This window comes from Protopterus annectens, chromosome 12.part0 (assembly GCF_019279795.1).
Source record: "Protopterus annectens isolate FY-2018-M chromosome 12.part0, PAN1.0, whole genome shotgun sequence".
In the NCBI taxonomy this organism is placed as follows: domain Eukaryota; kingdom Metazoa; phylum Chordata; order Ceratodontiformes; family Protopteridae; genus Protopterus; species Protopterus annectens.
In genome coordinates, this window is record NC_056746.1 from 1171531498 (window position 1) to 1171550114 (window position 18617).

General features: G+C 45.7%; 1 protein-coding gene across 2 annotated transcripts in view; it reads left to right on the forward strand.

Annotated features, from left to right (window-relative positions):
• Positions 1-18030, forward strand: part of TTI1 (TELO2 interacting protein 1) — a 532791-nt gene extending 514761 nt beyond the window's left edge. For both annotated transcript variants that reach the window (XM_044090198.1, XM_044090197.1), the window contains exon 8: positions 16988-18030. In XM_044090198.1, the coding sequence (XP_043946133.1) occupies positions 16988-17168 (181 nt within the window). In that variant the 3' untranslated portion in view covers positions 17169-18030. The remainder of the gene's footprint in view (positions 1-16987) is intronic.
• Positions 18031-18617: the final 587 nt, after the last annotated feature.

Genomic DNA, 18617 nt, shown 5'->3' on the forward strand with positions numbered 1-18617 from the left:
AACCTGTGATGGATGTCATCTTGGAGGTGAGGAGACCTAGTACTAGAAAGTCTTATGCTGACAAATGGAAAAGATTCTGTGCCTGGAACCAGTCTTTAGGGATGAGCACAGCAGCGCCCAATTTACCAGTACTTAACTGAGATGCTTCACAAGGGCCTGTCTTTTTCCTCCATTAAAATCCACGCCTCCGCTATTTCAGCTCACTATAACACAGAACCACCTCTCTTCTCTCATCCTCTGCTCAAGCAGTATCTCAGAGGGGAAAAAAACTTGAGACCAGCCAGGAGAGCCCCGACCCCTGCCTGGGACCTTAACTTTGTTTTGGAGAAACTCACTCTACCTCCTCTCGAGACAGCTGCTACTGCAGACTTAAAATTTCTTTCTTGGAAAACAGCTAGAAGGATATCTGAATTACAGACCCTTATGGCAGTGGAGCCTTTCATCATCTTTTATGCGGACAGGGTGTCTGTCAGGACCAGTCCATCCTTCATGCCCAAGGTGGTTTCCAGTGTGGCTCTTAATCAGTCCATTCATTTGCCAGCCTTCTTTCCCAATCCACAGAACAAAGGGGAGCGGATTCTGCATTCCTTGGATGTGCACAGACAACTTAGATTCTAATTGGACAGGGCTAAATCTCGAAGAAAATCTAAACAATTGCTGGTAGCATTTGCTGCAGGGGCAGAGGGGAAGGCTATTTCAAAACGGACCATTTCTAAGTGGATAAGCCATTGCATTCATTTCTGCTATAAGCACCATGGAAAACCTATCCCCCAGGGATCAGATCTCACTCCACCAGGGCTGCATCTACTTCTGTAGCCTTTCTCAGAGGTGTTCCTACCAGGGATATCCTAGAAGCTGCTACCTGGAGTTCTGTACCAAGCATCATCATTTACCAGTTTTCCCTAAATCCAGAGCTGGCTTTGCCACTGCTGTCTTGCAGGGCCGTATAGCTGCCCCTAATGCTGTATAAACTCCTCTTCCCAACCATAGCTTTGGAAATCTACCCAAATGTAATGACTGCAACAGTGAAACATGAAGAACATAGTACTGTTGTGTACACTTACCTTAAATGTAGATGTTCGAGCGTATTCACTGTTGCAATCCTGGTTACCCTCCCTCAGGCCCCCTAGTTTTTTTGGCTATACCTCTGCTTTCCTTTACTATGTTTAAAAGCCTTTTTGGTGTATTTGCTTTTGGTTGGAGGTATACTTTTGTGTTTTTGTGTTTATTTGCTCCCCATCAGGGGGGCACCTGACATCTGGGGCAAGAAAAACTGATGTAATGGCGTCGGCTGCATGTTTTATACCCCTGATGACCTGACGTCATGGAAGAAGGGACAGCAACCGACGCAGGACCCAAGACTTTGTTAATCAGGCCGACTGAGGGCAACCTGCCAGCAGATACCCAAATGTAATGACTGCAACAGTGAATACACTTGAACATCTACATTTATGGTAAGTGTACGCAACTGTACTTTCTTAAATTATGCTGTTTCTTTGGGGAGGGCAGGTAAACCAAAAATGACCATTTTTCAAGTAGGTCTGTGTCCCAATTTTTTTTTTTTTTACCAGTACTGTTTTTTTCATAATTGCTAAGTTGTCTAGTGCTAGTTTACTTCACAAAGTTTCTTCTAATTATGCGTAGTGGACATAAGCATGATTTATGTTTTAGTTCAGGTAACTGTTTTTTTTTCTCAGCACTACATTACCAATGGAGTTCTGTCTACTTGTACTTTACCGATGTAGTGTGCGTCAACCTATTTACAAACAGTAATAGAAAGCATTTGCTTTAACCCAGCCACTAGGGATGCACAAGCCAGTGCATTTCTTTGTGCCGGTCCCAAGCCTGGATAAATGGGGAGGGTTGCGTCAGGAAGGGCATCCGGCGTAAAACTTTGCCAAATCTTTTCATGCAGTCATCAGTTAATATTTCCATACCGGATCGGTCGAGGCCCGGGTTAACGACTACCACCACCAGTACTGTTAGCCAACAGGGTGCTGGTGGAAATTGGGCTGCTGTTGGCCGAAGGAGAAGCGGAAGGCATGGCCGAAGGCAGAAAGAGAGGAGAAAGGCTAGGACTGTGGTAGTGAGGGTCGGAACATTGAATGTTGGCAGTATGACTGGTATAGGGAGAGAGCTAGCTGATATGATGGACAGAAGGAAGGTTGGTATATTGTGTGTGCAAGAGACCAGATGGAAGAGGAGTAAGGCTAGGTGTATCGGAGGTGGGTTCAAATTGTTTTATCATGGTGTGGATGGGAGGAGAAATGGCGTAGGAGTTATTCTGAAGGAACAGTATGCGAAGAGTGTTTGAGGTGAAAAGGGCGTCGGATAGAGTGATGTTTATGAAGCTGGAAATTGATGGTGTAATGATTAATGTTGTTAGTGCATATGCTCCACAAGTTGTATGTGCAATGGATGAGAAAGAAAAATTTTGGAGTGAATTGGATGAAGTGGTAATGACTGTATCCAAGGGGGATAGAGTGGTGATTAGAGCAGATTTAAATGGGCATGTTGGTGAAGGGAACAGTGGGGTTGAGGAAGTGATGGGTAGGTATGGTGTTAAAGGAATGCAGAAGGTCAGATGGTAGTGGATTTTGCAAAAAAGATGGATATGGCTGTGGTGAATACTTATTTTAACAAGAGGGAGGAGCATAGGGTGACATACAAGAGTGGAGGAAGATGCACACAGGTGGATTATATCTTATGTAGGAGGGCCAGTTTGAAGGAGATTGTAGACTGTAAAGTGGTGGCCGGAGAAAGTGTAGTTAGGCAGCATAGGATGGTGGTTTGTAGGATGACGGTGATCAAGAAGAGGAGTGTAAGGGCAGCACCAAGGATCAAATGGTGGAAATTGAAAAAGGGTAATTGTGAGGTTGAGTTCAGGGATGAGTTAAGACAGGCACTGGGTGGCAGTGAAGAGTTACCAAATAGCTGGGTAACTACAGCAGAGCAAGTAAGGGTGAATGCTAGAAAGGTGCTTGGTATCACATCGGGACAGAGGAAGGATGACAAGGAGACATGGTGGTGGAATGAGGAAGTACAGAAGAGTATACAGGCAAAGAGGTTGGCAAAGAAGTGGGATTGTCAGAGAAATGAAGAAAGTAGACAACAGTACAAGGAGATGAGGGGCATGGCAAAGAGAGGTGGCTAAGGATAAGGCATATGAATATGAAAGGTTGGACACTAAGGAGGGAGAAAAGGACCTGTACCGACTGGCTAGACAGAGGGACCGAGCTAGGAAAGATGTGCAGCAGGTAAAGGTGATAAAGGATAATGAGGGAAACATGCTCACAAGCGAAGAGTGTGTGTTGAGATGGAAAGAGTACTTTGAGGGGTTGATGAATGAAGAGAATGAGAGGGAGAGAAGGTTGGATGATGTAGGGATAGTGAATCATGAAGTACAATGGAGTAGCAAGGAGGAAGTAAGGATAGCTATGAAGAGAATGAAGAATGGAAAGGCTGTTGGCCCAGATGACATACCTGTGGAAGCATGGAGGTGTTTAGGTGAAATGGTAGTCGAGTTTTTAACCAGATTGTTTAATGAAATCTTGGAAAGTGAGAGGATGCCTGAGGAATGGATAAAGTGTTTTGGTACCGATTTTTAAGAATAAGGGTGATGTGCAGAGCTGTAGTAACTACAGAGGGATTAAATTGATCAGTCACAGCATGAAGTTATGGGAAAGAGTAGTGGAAGCTAGGTTAAGAAGGGATGTGATGATTAGTGAACAGCAGTATGGTTTCATGCCGGGAAAGAGCATTACAGATGCGATGTTTGCTCTGAGAGTGTTGATGGAGAAGTACAGAGAATGTCAGAAGGAGTTGCGTTGTGTTTTTGTAGACTTGGAGAAAGCATATGACAGGGTGCCTAGAGAGGAGTTGTGGTATTGTATGAGGAAGTCAGGAGTGTCAGAGAAGTATGTAAGAGTGGTACAGGATATGTACGAGGGTAGTGTGACAGCAGTGAGGTCTGCGGTGGGAGTGATGGATGCGTTTAAGGTGGAGGTGGGGTTACATCAAGGATTAGCTTTGAGCCCTTTCTTATTTGCAATGGTGATGGACAGGTTGACAGACGAGATCAGACAGGGGTCCCCATGGACTATAATGTTTCCAGATGACATTGTGATCTGTAGTGAGAGTAGGGAACAGGTGGAGGAGACCCTGGAGAGATGGAGATTTGCTCTAGAGAGAAGAGGAATGAAGGTCAGCAGAACTAAGACAGAATATGTGTGTGTGAATGAGAGGGAGGATAGAGGAAGGATAGAGGAATGGTGAGGATGCAAGGTGTAGAGGTGGCGAAGGTGGATGAGTTTAAATACTTGGGGTCAGTAGGTCAGAGTAACGGTGAGTGTGGCAGAGAGATGAAGAAGAGAGTACAGGCAGGATGGAGTGGGTGGAGAAGAGTGTCAGGAGTGATTTGTGACAGACGAGTACCTGTAAAGAAGGTCTACAAGAGGGTAGTGAGACCAGCTATGTTATATGGGTTTGAGACAGTGGCATTGACAAAAAGCCAGGAGTTTGAGCTGGATGTGGCAGAGTTAAAGATGTTAAGATTTGCACTGGGTGCGACGAGGGTGGACAGGATTAGGAATAAGTATATTAGAGGGTCAGCAAAGGTTGGAAGGTTTGGAGACACAGCCAGAGAGGCAAGATTACGTTGGTTTGGACATGTGCTGAGAAGGGATGCGGAGTATATTGGGAAAAAGATGCTAAGGATGAAGCTACCAGGTAACAGGAAAAGAGGAAGGCCTAAGATAAGGTTTATGGATGTAGTGAGAGAGGACATGCAGGTGGGGTTGGTGTGACAGAGCAAGATGCAGAGGACAGGAAAAAATGGAAACAGGTGATCCGCTGTGGCGACCCCTAACGGGAACAGCCAAAAGAAGAATAATAGAAAGCATTTGCTTTGGCGGCCATGGGGGTGCAGTGGTTAACATTGTTGCTTCACAGCAAGAGGTTCTCCAGTTCGATCCTCGGCTGAGGTGCCTTCTGTGCGGAGTCTGCATGTCCTCCCTGTGGTCGCGTGGGTTTCCTCCGGGTGCTCCGGTTTCCTCCCACATCCCAAAGACATGCTGCAGGTGGATTGGACACTCTAAATTGGCCCTAGGTGTGTGTGTGTCTTCTGTGGAAGGTTGGGTGCCGGGCTGGCAACTCGGCACTGTAAAACTCCACTGCCAGTCATGAGCGGACAGGTGATCAGCTGTGGCGACCCCTAACCGGGAAAAGCCGAAAGAAGAATAGAAAGCATTTGCTTTTCTAGCTTATCAAGTCTTAACAGATTTTATGCATAGTACTGACAGTAAATAATTTCAGTAATTTGAATAGTTTAGAATTGAGCTGTCTTTATTGCTCCATATTTGTCATCAACTTTATAAATTCTGCAATTGTCTATATTATCACATTGAAATATTTTGTTCTTCTAAGAATGTTTAGATGTTATGTGATCCTATCTCGCCTACATTCTGTACTGCTGGGCTCGGAGCCGATCCCTCGGCTCCGACTCGGCACGTTATGCTATAGAGCGAAGCCTCTTATTGGCTGAGCTATTTCTTATCCCAGGATGCACCACCACTAATCCCCCAGATCTCGTTTGCCGCTTACAAGCTAGGACGTGGTCTCAAACTTGGCTGAGCTAAGTACTGTTTTCTTCAAACTTTCCTGTCAGGAATTTTGATATTCTTACCCCAAAAGCTGTTTTAACAGCTATTGTTGTTGTACGAGTGTGTTTTGCTAATATTTGTTGAGAAAAATTGTGTTTTGGTTTAAGGGAAAGGTTTCCCGTTTAAGTTAGAGGGGCCTTCCCCTATTCTTTATCTATTGTCTTTTGTTTTTTTCAGGAGGTCAAGTACCTGCTTAAGTTAGAGGGTCTTGGCCCTCCTTTTCAGTATTTTGTCCGGATATTGTGTATTGTCTCGTTTAAAAACCTCGGCACCGAGGGAAATTGTTTTGAGGTCTCCCTCGGAACTGATAGTAGTCGAATCCGTTCGGAGCCGGTCCCCTAGTCCTATGGAACCGATGGAGAAGTCGGTTCGGACCCAATCTGTGTCATCTAGATCCTCCAAGATGTCTGATTCGGACATCGACAGGGTGCTCCTAAGACTTTTCCAGTCTCCGGTGTTCCAAAAGTTAGTTTCGGCTCCAGCCCATTCGGCTTCGGAGCCGATGGTCCACCCTGTTGTTTTGGTTCCTCCTCCAACAGCCTCTGCACCGTTGGAGCCGGTGCTGGTGGAGCCGATGGAGGTTTTCGGGTCGGGCCCGACCCTTACTCCAACCCCGGCTCTCGAGTCTGAGTTCGGTACGCGGACCTCCTCTGTCGGCCCCGGGGGGACGCTTTGGGACTGATGTTTTCGGTCCCAAGCCTTCCTCTTGGTGCGTCGGCTGCGGGGGTACCGTCTACCGTTGTGGCCACGGAGGTGGGACCTTCCCAGGATTCTGGTGGTCCCGCCTTCAGGGCCATGAGGAGTGCGTTAGCCAAATCTTCTTTGGCTACCTCCACGGTCTCCTCAGCACCTTCCCTGCATACGGAGACTGGGTCTTTGGCAGTCCCCCTGTCCTTAGACAGCAGAGCCCCGGGGCCTGAGGTTACCCCCACTGGGGGTTCCCCCCCTCCTGGAGGTCCCTGTGAAGCTTCTTCGGAGGAACCCCCCAGGAAAAGATCGTGCAAGAGGAAGCACGTTGACTCTCCCGATGAGTCTCACATCAGACACTGATCTTGATGATGCAGAGGGGTCCCCTAAGTCGTCCTCAGATGATGTCTCCTTTGCAGACATCCTGGAAGCCCTTAAACAACGAGGCGGCTGGCAATCCAAACTCCCTTCTGCTGATGAGTCGGTGTTCCTTAAGGCCTTCGGGGCTCAGCCCTCCGCCTCCTGGGTGTCTCTGCCCTTCGACGAGCTCCTAGATTTGATCTGTCGAAGGGTGTGGGAACACCCAGACTCTGTGGAACCGGTGCCTGCTCATCCAAATAAGTTCCTGTCAGCACCCCCAGAAAAGGAGTTTTTGACGAAAGGTGTGGCTGTAGATGCCTTGGTGGTGGCATCTGCTACCCAGCAAGATGTAGCAGAGGCTTTGACATCCGTCCATCCTCCTAACAAGGAGTCTAGGAGCATGGATCGGTACAGTAAGCGCACCCTAAGTTCAGCGGCCTTTACTTTAAGGTCCCTGAACTATCTAATGCACTTTACCAGATTTCAGAGGGATCTGATTAAGGAACTTTCAGATACCCTCTTGGGTAACCTGCCTGAGCAGCTGGCCCAGACGGTTGGCTCTCAGTTGGCTATGCTGTCATCCATATCAAACTCGTCCATGAGGCTCATTTCTTATGCGGCAAGGGCAGTAGAGCGGTGGGTACAGGCATTGCTCTACGGAGGCAAGCCTGGCTCCGCCTGTGTCATTTTGTGGAGGCCTTTAAGTCTTCCTTTGCCGACGCCCCCTTTGATGGGTCCTCTTTGTTTGGACCCAAGGTAAAGGACACATTGACCCGCTGCGAGCAAGAAGGTAAGACTTTGACTGCCGTAGGGGCACAATTTTCCACTCCCTTTCGGCCTTACCCCAAGGCTAAAAGAGGAGGGAAAATGTGGATGTTCTTCATACCACATTGCTGCAGTCCTAACACTTGGGTAGTCCGCTGTCCCAGTCGGCCCGAATACCAAAGTATATGGCTGACGCCGGTCAAGGCGCATTAGTCTGACGTCAGGACGTCAGGGTACAAATGCGCATGACCGACGTCATATCCTCAGTCTTTTTTGCCGCATGGTCTGATGCAGAAGCAGTTTTGCAAGTGCAGGTTGGCGTTCTGAGATTTTCCGAAGTCGGAGTTTCAGACCGAATCCAAATTGGCTTAGTACCCGTTGGGGATTATTTTGGTTTTTCTTGCCTCAGTATTTTACCGGATGTCAGAAAAAGTGAATAACTGTATTTCTTGTGGGAAACAGATACCTCATAGGGATTACCATACCTTGTGTATACCTTGCCTAGGGCCTGAGCACGACGTTGTTGGCTGTCGCTCTTGTGCTAGATTTAACAAACGCACTATAAAGAGAAGATTAGATTGTGCCAGGTTAGTTTTGGGAAGCGTGTAATTATAAAATGCCGCCGGATGCTCCGCCGCTTCCAAAAAGCGCAAGGACAAAACAGCAAAGCCTAGGCTGGAAGAACCGTCCGTCCCGGACGCGGGTTCTTTAGAGGGCTCGGTGGAGCCAGGGGTTCAGCCAGAAATTTCTTTGGAATCCCAGGGAGAGACTTTATTACTGCAAGATGTGACCTCTCAGGAGGTAGGCCAGGCGGAAGGGGCTTCTCAGGTAGCTGTTCTTCCCTCCCTTCCTAAGGTGGTTAGGCCCTCCTGCTGTTTCCAAGGCTTCTCCCAGGGGCAGGCCAGGTTTTGTTTCAGGAGTTACCCCTAGTTCTTCAGGGTCTGTACCTAAGAAGCATATGCTTAAGATGGCAGAAGATTTGATTACAATGATTAGAGGTTCTATGCCCCCTCCTGATAAGAGGCCCAGGGTGGAACCTGAGCTTGGGAGTTTTGAGCAGTGTTCGGATGCTTCTGAGTCTTCGGCTGAAGACTTGCAGGAGTATTCCGCTTACTCTGATTCTGATGTAGATGATTCTACTCCTTCTGCTTCTCCTCCTGAGGATTTTTCATTTTCAGAGACTCTTCATTCCATGAGGGAGCATTTTAAATGGGAAGGTCAGGATTTCTCTGATTCCAGGAAAAGGCTTAGGGAATTTTGTTTCTACCCCAGCATAGGCCTTTAGCTATACCTCCTGTTCTAGATGTGGTAGAGGATGTTTTTGCAGAGGCTTCTCTGAACCCTGACTCTTTGCCTCCTGCTCCAGTTAAACCGGATAGATATTATAGGGTGCCTGAAGCTCATAAGTATTTTTTAAGAGTCCTAGGGCAGACCCAGAAACTGTTTCACAGGGGCCTAAAGGTGTTAAGGCTTCTGTTGTTAAAAATCCTGTTCCTCCAGATAAAGAGGCTAGGGCTTTGGATAGATGGGGAAAGAAAGTGTATACTTCTTCCACTTTGGCCATGAGAGCTTTGAATTGCCAGTTTCACATGTTGAAATACCAAAATTATCTCCTTTCACAATTAAAGTCTAAGGTAGATGCTTTGGCGGAAGGTATTGAGTGTAAAGAGTTGCAGGATTTAGTTCATGTTTCTGAACAGGTGGGTAAGCATTCTTTGCAATGTGGTTTTGATGCTGTGCAGGCCTCTTCGAGGGTGGCTGCCACTGGTTCGGTTCTTCGCAGGCACGCCTGGTTGAGGGATCAGAATTTAGCTGAGCATGTGAAAACAAGGATTTTAGATGCTCCTTTACAATCTGATGGCCTGTGGAAGCAGTTCTAAAGACAATGGAAGACAAGGCTAAGTCTATGCAGACTGTTAAAGATTTTTTGCAGGTTCAGCCTCCGAAGTTCAGTAGAAATTGGCCTACCAAGGGGTGGACATATCCTGCTTATGATTCCCAGTCTAGGGGTAGGTCTAGACGTGGTAGAGGCAGAGCTCAAGGTTCTTTTAGGCCTAGAACAGGGAGTTCACCTGCTCAGTCTTCTGGTGAGGGCAGGGGTCAGTCCTTTCGTAAACAGACACAATGACCTGCCTTTTCAGCTGCCAGAATCTTCTCGGCTGGCAGCACCTTTGGGAGGAAGGTTGGCACTTTTCAAAGAAAACTGGAGTTTAATTACCCAAGACAGATGGGTATTGGATATCATTCACCACGGTTACAGGTTTTATTTCCATACCTTGCCTCCTTTCAAAGGCATGCCAGACATTCCTCCTCAACAAAGGAAAGAGGCTCACAAGCAAATTTCTCTGTTGCTCCAAATAGGGGCCATTCAGCCGGTTCCTGTGCCAGAAAGGGGCCTAGGATTTTATTCTCGCCTGTTCCTAGTACCAAAAAGGGGAACACGTGGAGACCAATTTTGGATCTGTCTATCCTCAACACTTATCTGGACATTCCCAAGTTCAAAATGTTGACGTTACAACAGCTTTTACCTCTGTTGGGCAAAGATCACTGGATGGTAACTTTGGATCTCAAGGAAGCTTACCTTCATGTTCCTATCAGACTAATTTGCAGGAAGTATCTGCGTTTCGAGCTGGGAATTCCCATTATCAGTTCGCTGCATTGCCCTTCGGCTTATCTACTGCGCCCAGAGTATTCACAAAGGTTCTGGCTCCAGTGATAGCTTTCTTCAGGCTAAAAGGAATACAAATCTATCCTTATCTGGACGATTGCCTGATTCTGGCTCAAGGAAGGGACGTGCTTCTTCAGCATTTGGAATATGTGATAGCAGTGCTAAGATGCCTAGGGTATTCTGTGAACGAAATAAAGTCCAGTCTAGTACCCTCTCAAGACATGTGCTTTCTGGGTGTGAGACTGAATACAGCAACCCAGATGGCCTTTTAACCCGGACAAACAAAAGAATCTTTCTTTACTTCCATCAACTATCTCATCAGTCCGGGCTGACTGCAAGGACAGTCCTTCAAGCCTTAGGGTTCATGGCATCTTGTATTCTGGTACTTCCCAATGCCAAACTGCATATGAGGAAGCTACAATGGTATCTCAAAATGTATGGACACAGCACTGCCAGGATTTGGACACTGTCATTCAAATAATACCTTGCATTCAAAAGGAATTTTTGTGGTGGGCTCAGGAATGTCACCTAAACAAGGGACTCTCTGTGACCCGCCAGAGGCGAGTCAGATTCTAACGACAGATGCCTCAGGCACAGCTTGGGGTGCTCATCTGAATGGAAAGTGGATACAAGACAAGTGGCCTGCCAGACTGCAGCATCTACATATCAACATGAAGGAGATGTTAGCAGTCCAGTTTGCATTACTGGCTTTCAAGGATTTACTTCTTCCAGGGCAGGTGTTGATTCTAACAGACAACACAACTGTCATGTGGTACATCAACAAACAAGGGGGAACACATTCTTATCCTCTATGCAGGCAAGCAATGATTTTGTGGGAGACTGCTAAGCTTGCAGCTGAATCTTCAAGCAAGGTTTCTGCCAGGAGCACAGAACTCCTTAGCAGATGTGTTAAGCAGGCAAATCATGGATCCCCACGAGTGGAAACTGGATCTTCATGTATTTCAGACATTGACAGTGTCATGGGGAACTCCAGACATAGATCTGTTCGCTTCTCCACTAAACCACCAGCTGCCAAAGTTTTGCACTAAAAGGTTTCATCACACAGCCTGGAAAGTGGATGCTCTTTCTTTCAGTTGGAAAAATCTTCATGTGTATGCCTTTCCACCTCTGCCTCTCCTTCCAAAGGTACTTCTAAAGGTCAGACAAGACAAGCCAAGGATGATTTTAATAGCTCCGGATTGGCCTCGGCAGCACTGGTACCCATTGCTGAGGAGTCTGGTAAGGAAGCCTCCATGGGCCTTACCTTTGATTCCACACCTATTGTCTCAGAAGGACGGGCATCTGCTCAATGTCAAGCTTCACTCTCTTCATCTAACAGCTTGGCATATTCTGTTTTGAACCATTGCAGGTCTCAGCTTCCTCAACAAGTTTTGAATGTGATTATGGAAGCCAGAAGACCTAGTACAAGGAAAGTGTACGCAGGAAAATGGAAGAGATTTTTATTTTGGTGTGCAGCAAAGGATTTGGATGTTTATGAGCCGAATTTGAGTGTGGCTCTTCAATATCTTACTGAGTTATTGGACAAAGGTTTGTCTTTCTCTTCCATTAAGATTCATGCTGCAGCAATTTCAGCTCACTATGATTGTGACCCTCCATTGTTTTCTCATCCTTTGTTCAAGCAATGTCTTAGAGGGGCAAAGAATATAAGACCCCCACATAGAGCTCCTACTCCTGCTTGGGACCTCAATTTTGTGTTGGAGAAACTCACTCTACAACCTTTTGAGCCTGCAGCTACTGCTGAATTGAAATATTTGTCATGGAAGACTGCTTTTTTGTTAGCCATTACATCTGCAAGAAGGGTGTCTGAATTGCAGGCCCTTATGGCGGTTGAGCCTTTCCTGATTTTTCATAAGGATAGGGTATCTTTACGTACTAATCCTTCCTTTATGCCTAAAGTGGTTTCTAGTGTGGCTTTAAACCAAACTATTCATTTGCCTACCTTTTATGCAGATCCCCAAAATAAGGGGGAAAAGATTTTGCACACTTTAGATGTACACAGGCAGTTGCGTTATTATTTAAGCAGGACTAAGGATTTTAGGCAGTCTCAGCAGTTGTTTGTTTCTTTTGCTTTGAGTTCTCAGGGCAAGCCTGTGTCAAAACAAACTATTTCTAAGTGGATTGGGTTTTGCATTGCATTTTGTTATTCCCATCATGGCAAGGAGATTCCAGCTGGGATTAGGCCTCATTCCACTAGGGCTACTGCCACTTCTACAGCATTTCTAAGGGGGGTGGCAACTAAGGATATTTTGGAGGCAGCTACTTGGAGTTCAGTGCATACTTTCTCTAAGCATTACCACCTTCCTCTCTACTCTAAATCTAGGGCTGGTTTTGCCACGGCTATTTTGCAGGGCATGTTGTCAGCTCCTGCTTCCTTATGATTTGCCAGCCTCCCTTACCTCTGCTTTGGGATTCTACCCAAGTGTTAGGACTGCAGCAGTGTGGTATGAAGAACATAGTACAGTTTTGTACCTACCATAAATGTAGATGTTCAAGATCCACATTGCTACAGTCCAATTTACCCTCCCTGCTTGCCCTCTGTGTTTAGGGGTGGTTGTGTGGGTGAGGTTATACTCTTGTAAATTTGTATATATTGTATATATATTTGGTGCAGGAGTGTGTGGTGTTTTTGGTTTTAGCCTTATCTTTTTAGGGTCTTCTGACATCTGGGGCAAGAAAAGACTGAGGATATGACGTCGGTCATGCGCATTTGTACCCTGACGTCCTGACGACAGACTAATGCGCCTTGACCGGCGTCAGCCATATACTTTGGTATTCGGGCCGACTGGGACAGCGGACTACCCAAGTGTTAGGACTGCAGCAATGTGGATCTTCGAACATCTACATTTATGGTAGGTACAAAACTGTACTTTCCGTAGATCTCAGAAGTCTTATCCCTCACAGCAGGACGATCCCCCTTCTAGAGGCAGAGGAGGGGGAAATTGTTCTGGAAGACGCCGTCCCAGAGGCGGCAGAGGCCCCCGCAACACTGGAGACCGCGAGTCCTTTCGTGGCTCTTCAGCCTGTCACAGTCCCTGAGGGATTGCCCGACTGTGCAGCTCCGGAGCCAGTCAGGGTCGCTGAGGCACCTAAAAGCCTGGGAAGGTATCACTCAGGACCGATGGGTGCTTCGAATTATCGCCGGAGGTTACGTCATCCCCTTTTCTTACTCCCCACCTCAGTCCAAAAAAATCCCTGACCCGCCACCCAGTCAACGGGAAATTGCAGCCTCAGAAGTTTCAAAGCTGCTTCAAAAAGGAGTCATCCAACCGGTCCCCGCAGACCAGATCGGATTAGGGACTTACTCAAGATTCTTTTTGGTGCCAAAAGACCGGGGACTTGAGGCCCATTTTGGATCTCAGCATTCTAAACCGTTCAGTCAAAAAGTCCAAGTTCCGAATGGTCACCCTACAATCCATTCTCCCACTGCTGGAGAAAGGAGTTTGGATGTGCTCCATAGATCTCAAGGACGCTTATTACCATATCATGGTACATCAAGCGTCCAGGAGACATCTGCGCTTCAGCCTAGGAGACTGTCATTTTCTGTTCCACGCGCTGCCCTTTGGTCTCACCACAGCCCCCAGGGTGTTCACCAAATGTTTGGCGGTCGTGACTGCTCACCTGAGAAGTCTAGGATTCCAGGTGTTTCCGTATCTAGACGACTGGCTCCTAACTGCCACCTCCAAGCATCTACTATTGCGGAGCCTACAAGCCACGATATCACTGGGCACTTCCCTTGGAATCACCTTCAATTGGCCAAAGTCTGTGTTGCTGCCATCTCAACACATAAGATTCATCGGAGTAGAGATAGACTCAAACCGAATGCGGGTCTATCTACCTACAGAAAGGATACAAACCTACAGGCTCAAGTTCGAGCCGTACTTCCCAGATCCAAAGCCCCAGCCAGAATGGTCCTGCAGCTACTGGGATCTATGTCCGCCACGGTTCTTCTAGTACCCTTAGCAAGGTTGCACATGAGAATTCTCCAGTGGCTTCTTTCAACTCGGTGGTCCTTTCAGGATCTCCCTCTCACTCACCTCATATGGATCACGGAAACCTGCAAACGGGACCTTCGCTGGTGGCTGGTGCCCTCCAATCTGGATCAGGGACTACCCTTTGTTCCACCTCCTCCTGTGGCCACTTTGACTACGGACGCCTCCCAGATGGGGTGGGGGGGGCATTCCCTGGGCAGGTCAGTCCAAGGCAAATGGCATTCGGAAGAGACCCTACTTCATATCAACATCTTAGAGATGAGGGCGGTGATTCTGTCCCTACAAGCCCTTCACGATTACCTCCCTCAGGGCGTAATTGCCATTCACTCCGACAACATGTCAGTTGTCTGGTACCTGAACAAGCAGGGAGGGACCAGATCCTACCCCCTTTGCAGAGAGGCCATGAGAGTTTGGGAATGGGCAGTGTCGACCAAACGTTTTCTAGTGGCGACTCATATCCCTGGCAAGTCCAATGTGATAGCCGACAGACTGAGCAGAACTATCCTCTCTCCACACGAGTGGTCTCTGAACATTACGATTGCAAATCAGATTTTCAGCAAATGGGGAATTCCTTGTTGCGACCTCTTCCCAACCCCGCTGAATGCGAAGTGCAAAAAGTTCTTCTCCCTCACCCTGCCCGGGAGAGCCCTATGGACGACTAGCCCATCCGTGGCCCACCGGCTTGTTATATGCTTTTCCCCCAGTTCCCCTCCTTCCCAGAGTGATCCAAAAGGCGTCTCACTTGGGGAGCAAAATGATCTCAGTTGCTCCTTACTGGCCTCGTCAGGTATGGTTCCCCTATCTTCGGAAATATGCACTGGAAGGTCCATGGTTCCTGGATCAGATCCCAGACCTATTGGTTCATCAGTCGGGACTACTCCACCAGTCCCTACACACCTTGAAATTGAAGGCTTGGCTCCTCCTCTTCCGACTATAGTCAGGAATCATACCTTAGACCCGAAGTTGTACACATCTTATCTTCGCCCACAAGTCTGCTACTAAGAAATTGTATTCTAGCAAATGGAAGAGATTTGCTATTTGGGCTCAACTCCGGGGTCTGGATCCCATCACTATTCCCGTATCAGAAGTCCTGAAATTTCTAACTTCCCTTTTCAATCAAGGCTCTTCAGTCTCTACCATCAAGGTTCAATTGGCAGCTATTTCCAATTTTCACGAGTCTATAAACCCACCTTTAATGAGCAACAGATTGTGTAAGACCTTCATGAAAGGTGCTGCGCTTTTACGACCTCCAATTTCTCATCCTGCTCCACAATGGGATCTCTATGTGGTGTTACGTGCCTTAACTTCCTCCCCCTTCGAACCGGCAGCAACATGTGATTTAAAATTTCTATCGTGGAAAACTGCCTTTCTGGTTGCGATTACTTCTGCCAGAAGGGTTTCAGAGCTTCAAGCTTTGTCTGTAAAACCTCCGTACTTGGTTTTTCACAAAGATAGAGTATCTCTCAGGCCAAATCCATCCTTTGTCCCTAAGGTTTGTTCCAGTTTTTGCCTACAACAGTCATTAGAACTTCCAGTCTTCTTTCCAAAGTACTCAAACAAAGCGGATTACATATTCCACACAATAGATGTCCACAGGCAATTGCGTTTTTATTTAGATAGGACCAAACAAACAAGGAAAACAGATCAATTGTTTGTATCCTTTTCGGATAATAAATTGGGCAAAGCTGTCACAAAGGTCACTATTGCCAAATGGATCAGGGACTGCATTACTCAAGCTTATTCCTCTTCTAATAAAGAGCTTACGACCTCTGTCAAAGCTCATTCTACAAGAGCCATGGCTACTTCAATAGCATTCCATTCTAATCTTGCCATTAGTGACATTTGTGCTGCGGCTACGTGGTCCTCCCCGCACACTTTCATTTCTCACTACAAATTGGATGTGGCATCTAGGGGACGAGCTTCATTTGGTTCCACAGTGCTCAGGAGTGTTTTCCAGTGAGCCACCCAGGATTTAGGTGCTAGGGACGCTGTCCCATCAGTACAGAATGTAGGCGAGATAGGATCACATAACATCTTTTAGTTATGTACTTAGCATAACTTTAGATGTTTGGGATCCATCTCGCCTACATTCCCAATAACCCACCCTCCTTCCCCCTTCCTTGGAGATCAGAGGATATCAGAAGGTCCGAATCCTGTTGTTTCATCTTGAAACATCTGGCAATGTTATATAAACAAGTTGTGTATGTATGCATGAATGCGGACAAACAAGATCTGGGGGATTAATGGTGGTGCATCCTGGGATAAGAAATAGCTCAGACAATAAGAGGCTTCGCTCTATAGCATAGCATGCCGAGTCGGAGCCGAGGGATCGGCTCCGAGCCCATCAGTACAGAATGTAGGCGAGATGGATCCCAAACATCTAAAGTTATGGTAAGTACATAACTAAAAGTTATCTTTCATTTTAGTTCATATGCATAATTTTCTGTTGTATTGTCTCGCACTGAATTCTCTCTTGTCCTGTTTATAAATGGCTTTCAGGCAGTAGTGGCTACTCCAGTTAACGTAATTTAATAAATAAATATCAGGCTTCACCTGTAATATTTTTTTGAAAGGAACCAATTAATGAAGGTGCTCTTCATTCTTAAGTAATCTGGATATCCTCAGCAGTTGTGCCTTTGTAAGAAACGACACTTGTCTAGTAATAAAATAAAATTCTGCCATTGTTGTTAATACACCAAGTTTTATTGAAAATAATCTTTACAACTGGACCTTGACTTGTGAACATGCCAAGGTCTGCAGAGATTTGATATCTACCCATATTTTTGCTCTAAATAAATTTGAATTATTTAACATTCTGTCCTGTTTTATATTTACAGGATGTTTATACATCTGATGCAGATAGATCCTGATGCTGTGTGGTTATTTTTAAATGAACTTTATTGTTCGCATTCCTATGAGCCACCACATGCAAGCCTTCATCCAGTGAAACTCCAAGGAATGGGAAACCCAAGGAATGAATATACGGATAATGTTTCTCAACTTCTGGATAAGCTGTAACATCAGAGAGGCACCAAACAAAGCTGAGCCCTGAGCCACTCTTGAATGATATTTGGTGTGTGGTACAATTGTTTTAAATCACAAAATGTGCCATCCGTGGAGGCATATTAAAAACTTTGAGTTACCTTTTTAACAGGAATTGGTGCAGAAAGTCTAACCACTCAGCAGTCCTGATTTTTTTTCTCAAGTTTCTTTACTGAGTTGTAAAATGTGTGCCTTTTGGCTTCATGAGTATGACTGAAACGCAGAATGTTATCAGTGCTGGCCTTTTGAAAATTTGTATTTAGAACAGTTGTATTTTGTAAATGTTTTTTGTTTGAACAGCACATTTTATGATGTCATCTTAACTGGGTGTGGCTTTTATCCCAGATGAGCAGTATCACATTGATTTCTTGAAACTAGAGGTTGCAAAGAATTCTGTAATTATGTATTGGGTTCTCCAGTAACATACCTTTTGTTAGAGAAAGATGCAAATGCTAACAGGTTTATTATTATAAGCTACAAGAACCTGTACAGAATAAACCATAAAACTTTTTTTATTACCTTATTTATTGGTTTGATTTATTGGTAGGGGTAATCAAACTGATCCAAAGGATGCAGAGGACTTTTTCAGCATAAGCCTAGCCTTGGCTGTAATCCAGTTAAGATTTGGACATCTGATTAATGTTCCAGCAGTGCTCATTATGATTAACTTTTATTGTAGACCTTTAAGTTGTGCTACATTTGGAAAATCAAAATCAGAGTTTATTTGTAATGTTTGGCTATCACCACAGTTATACAGTGAGAAATTATGTTGAAATGATTCCATCTTCCTAGTACATATGTTTGAACATTCCAGTAAATAAATAATTGTACAGTTTTATTTATTTTCATTTGAATTTGCTACTCCAGGTAGAGCACTGATCCCATTGGACATTTTTCAGTCTCAGCCGCGCGGGGGGGGGGGTTAAACATGATAGATACATGACGTATACAGAGTGCATGACTAAATGAATTGTATATATAGATTATATACAACTTGAATATCAGAGTTGGCTTGAGGGTATAAAGATAATAGATACATGACACTATTGTACAGAATGGCAAAACCAAGCTGAAAGCATCACAATGAAAGTAGAGTCAGAACAAAGCTATGTATTGGGATGTAAGGTGGGGGAGGTAAAGTTGTGACCAGAGAGAGAGAGAGAGTAGTTGCATTTTCCTAGTCTTTTAATGTGCTTTTAGTTCTGATTGGACAATGTGGTAAGAGGAGTGATCTTTAAGAAAAGGAGAGAGAGAGATTTCTACAGTTTGGGACCGAGGACTGAGAAAGCATGGTCTGTGCGCTGAAGCCCAGTGTAGGGGAATTTGGAGGAGGGGCTCTGAGGGATCAAAATTTCTGTGGTTGTATGTTGGAGCTTCCATGAATCTTCTAGAATCTAGTGAGTGTAACATCTCATTCTTGGTAAG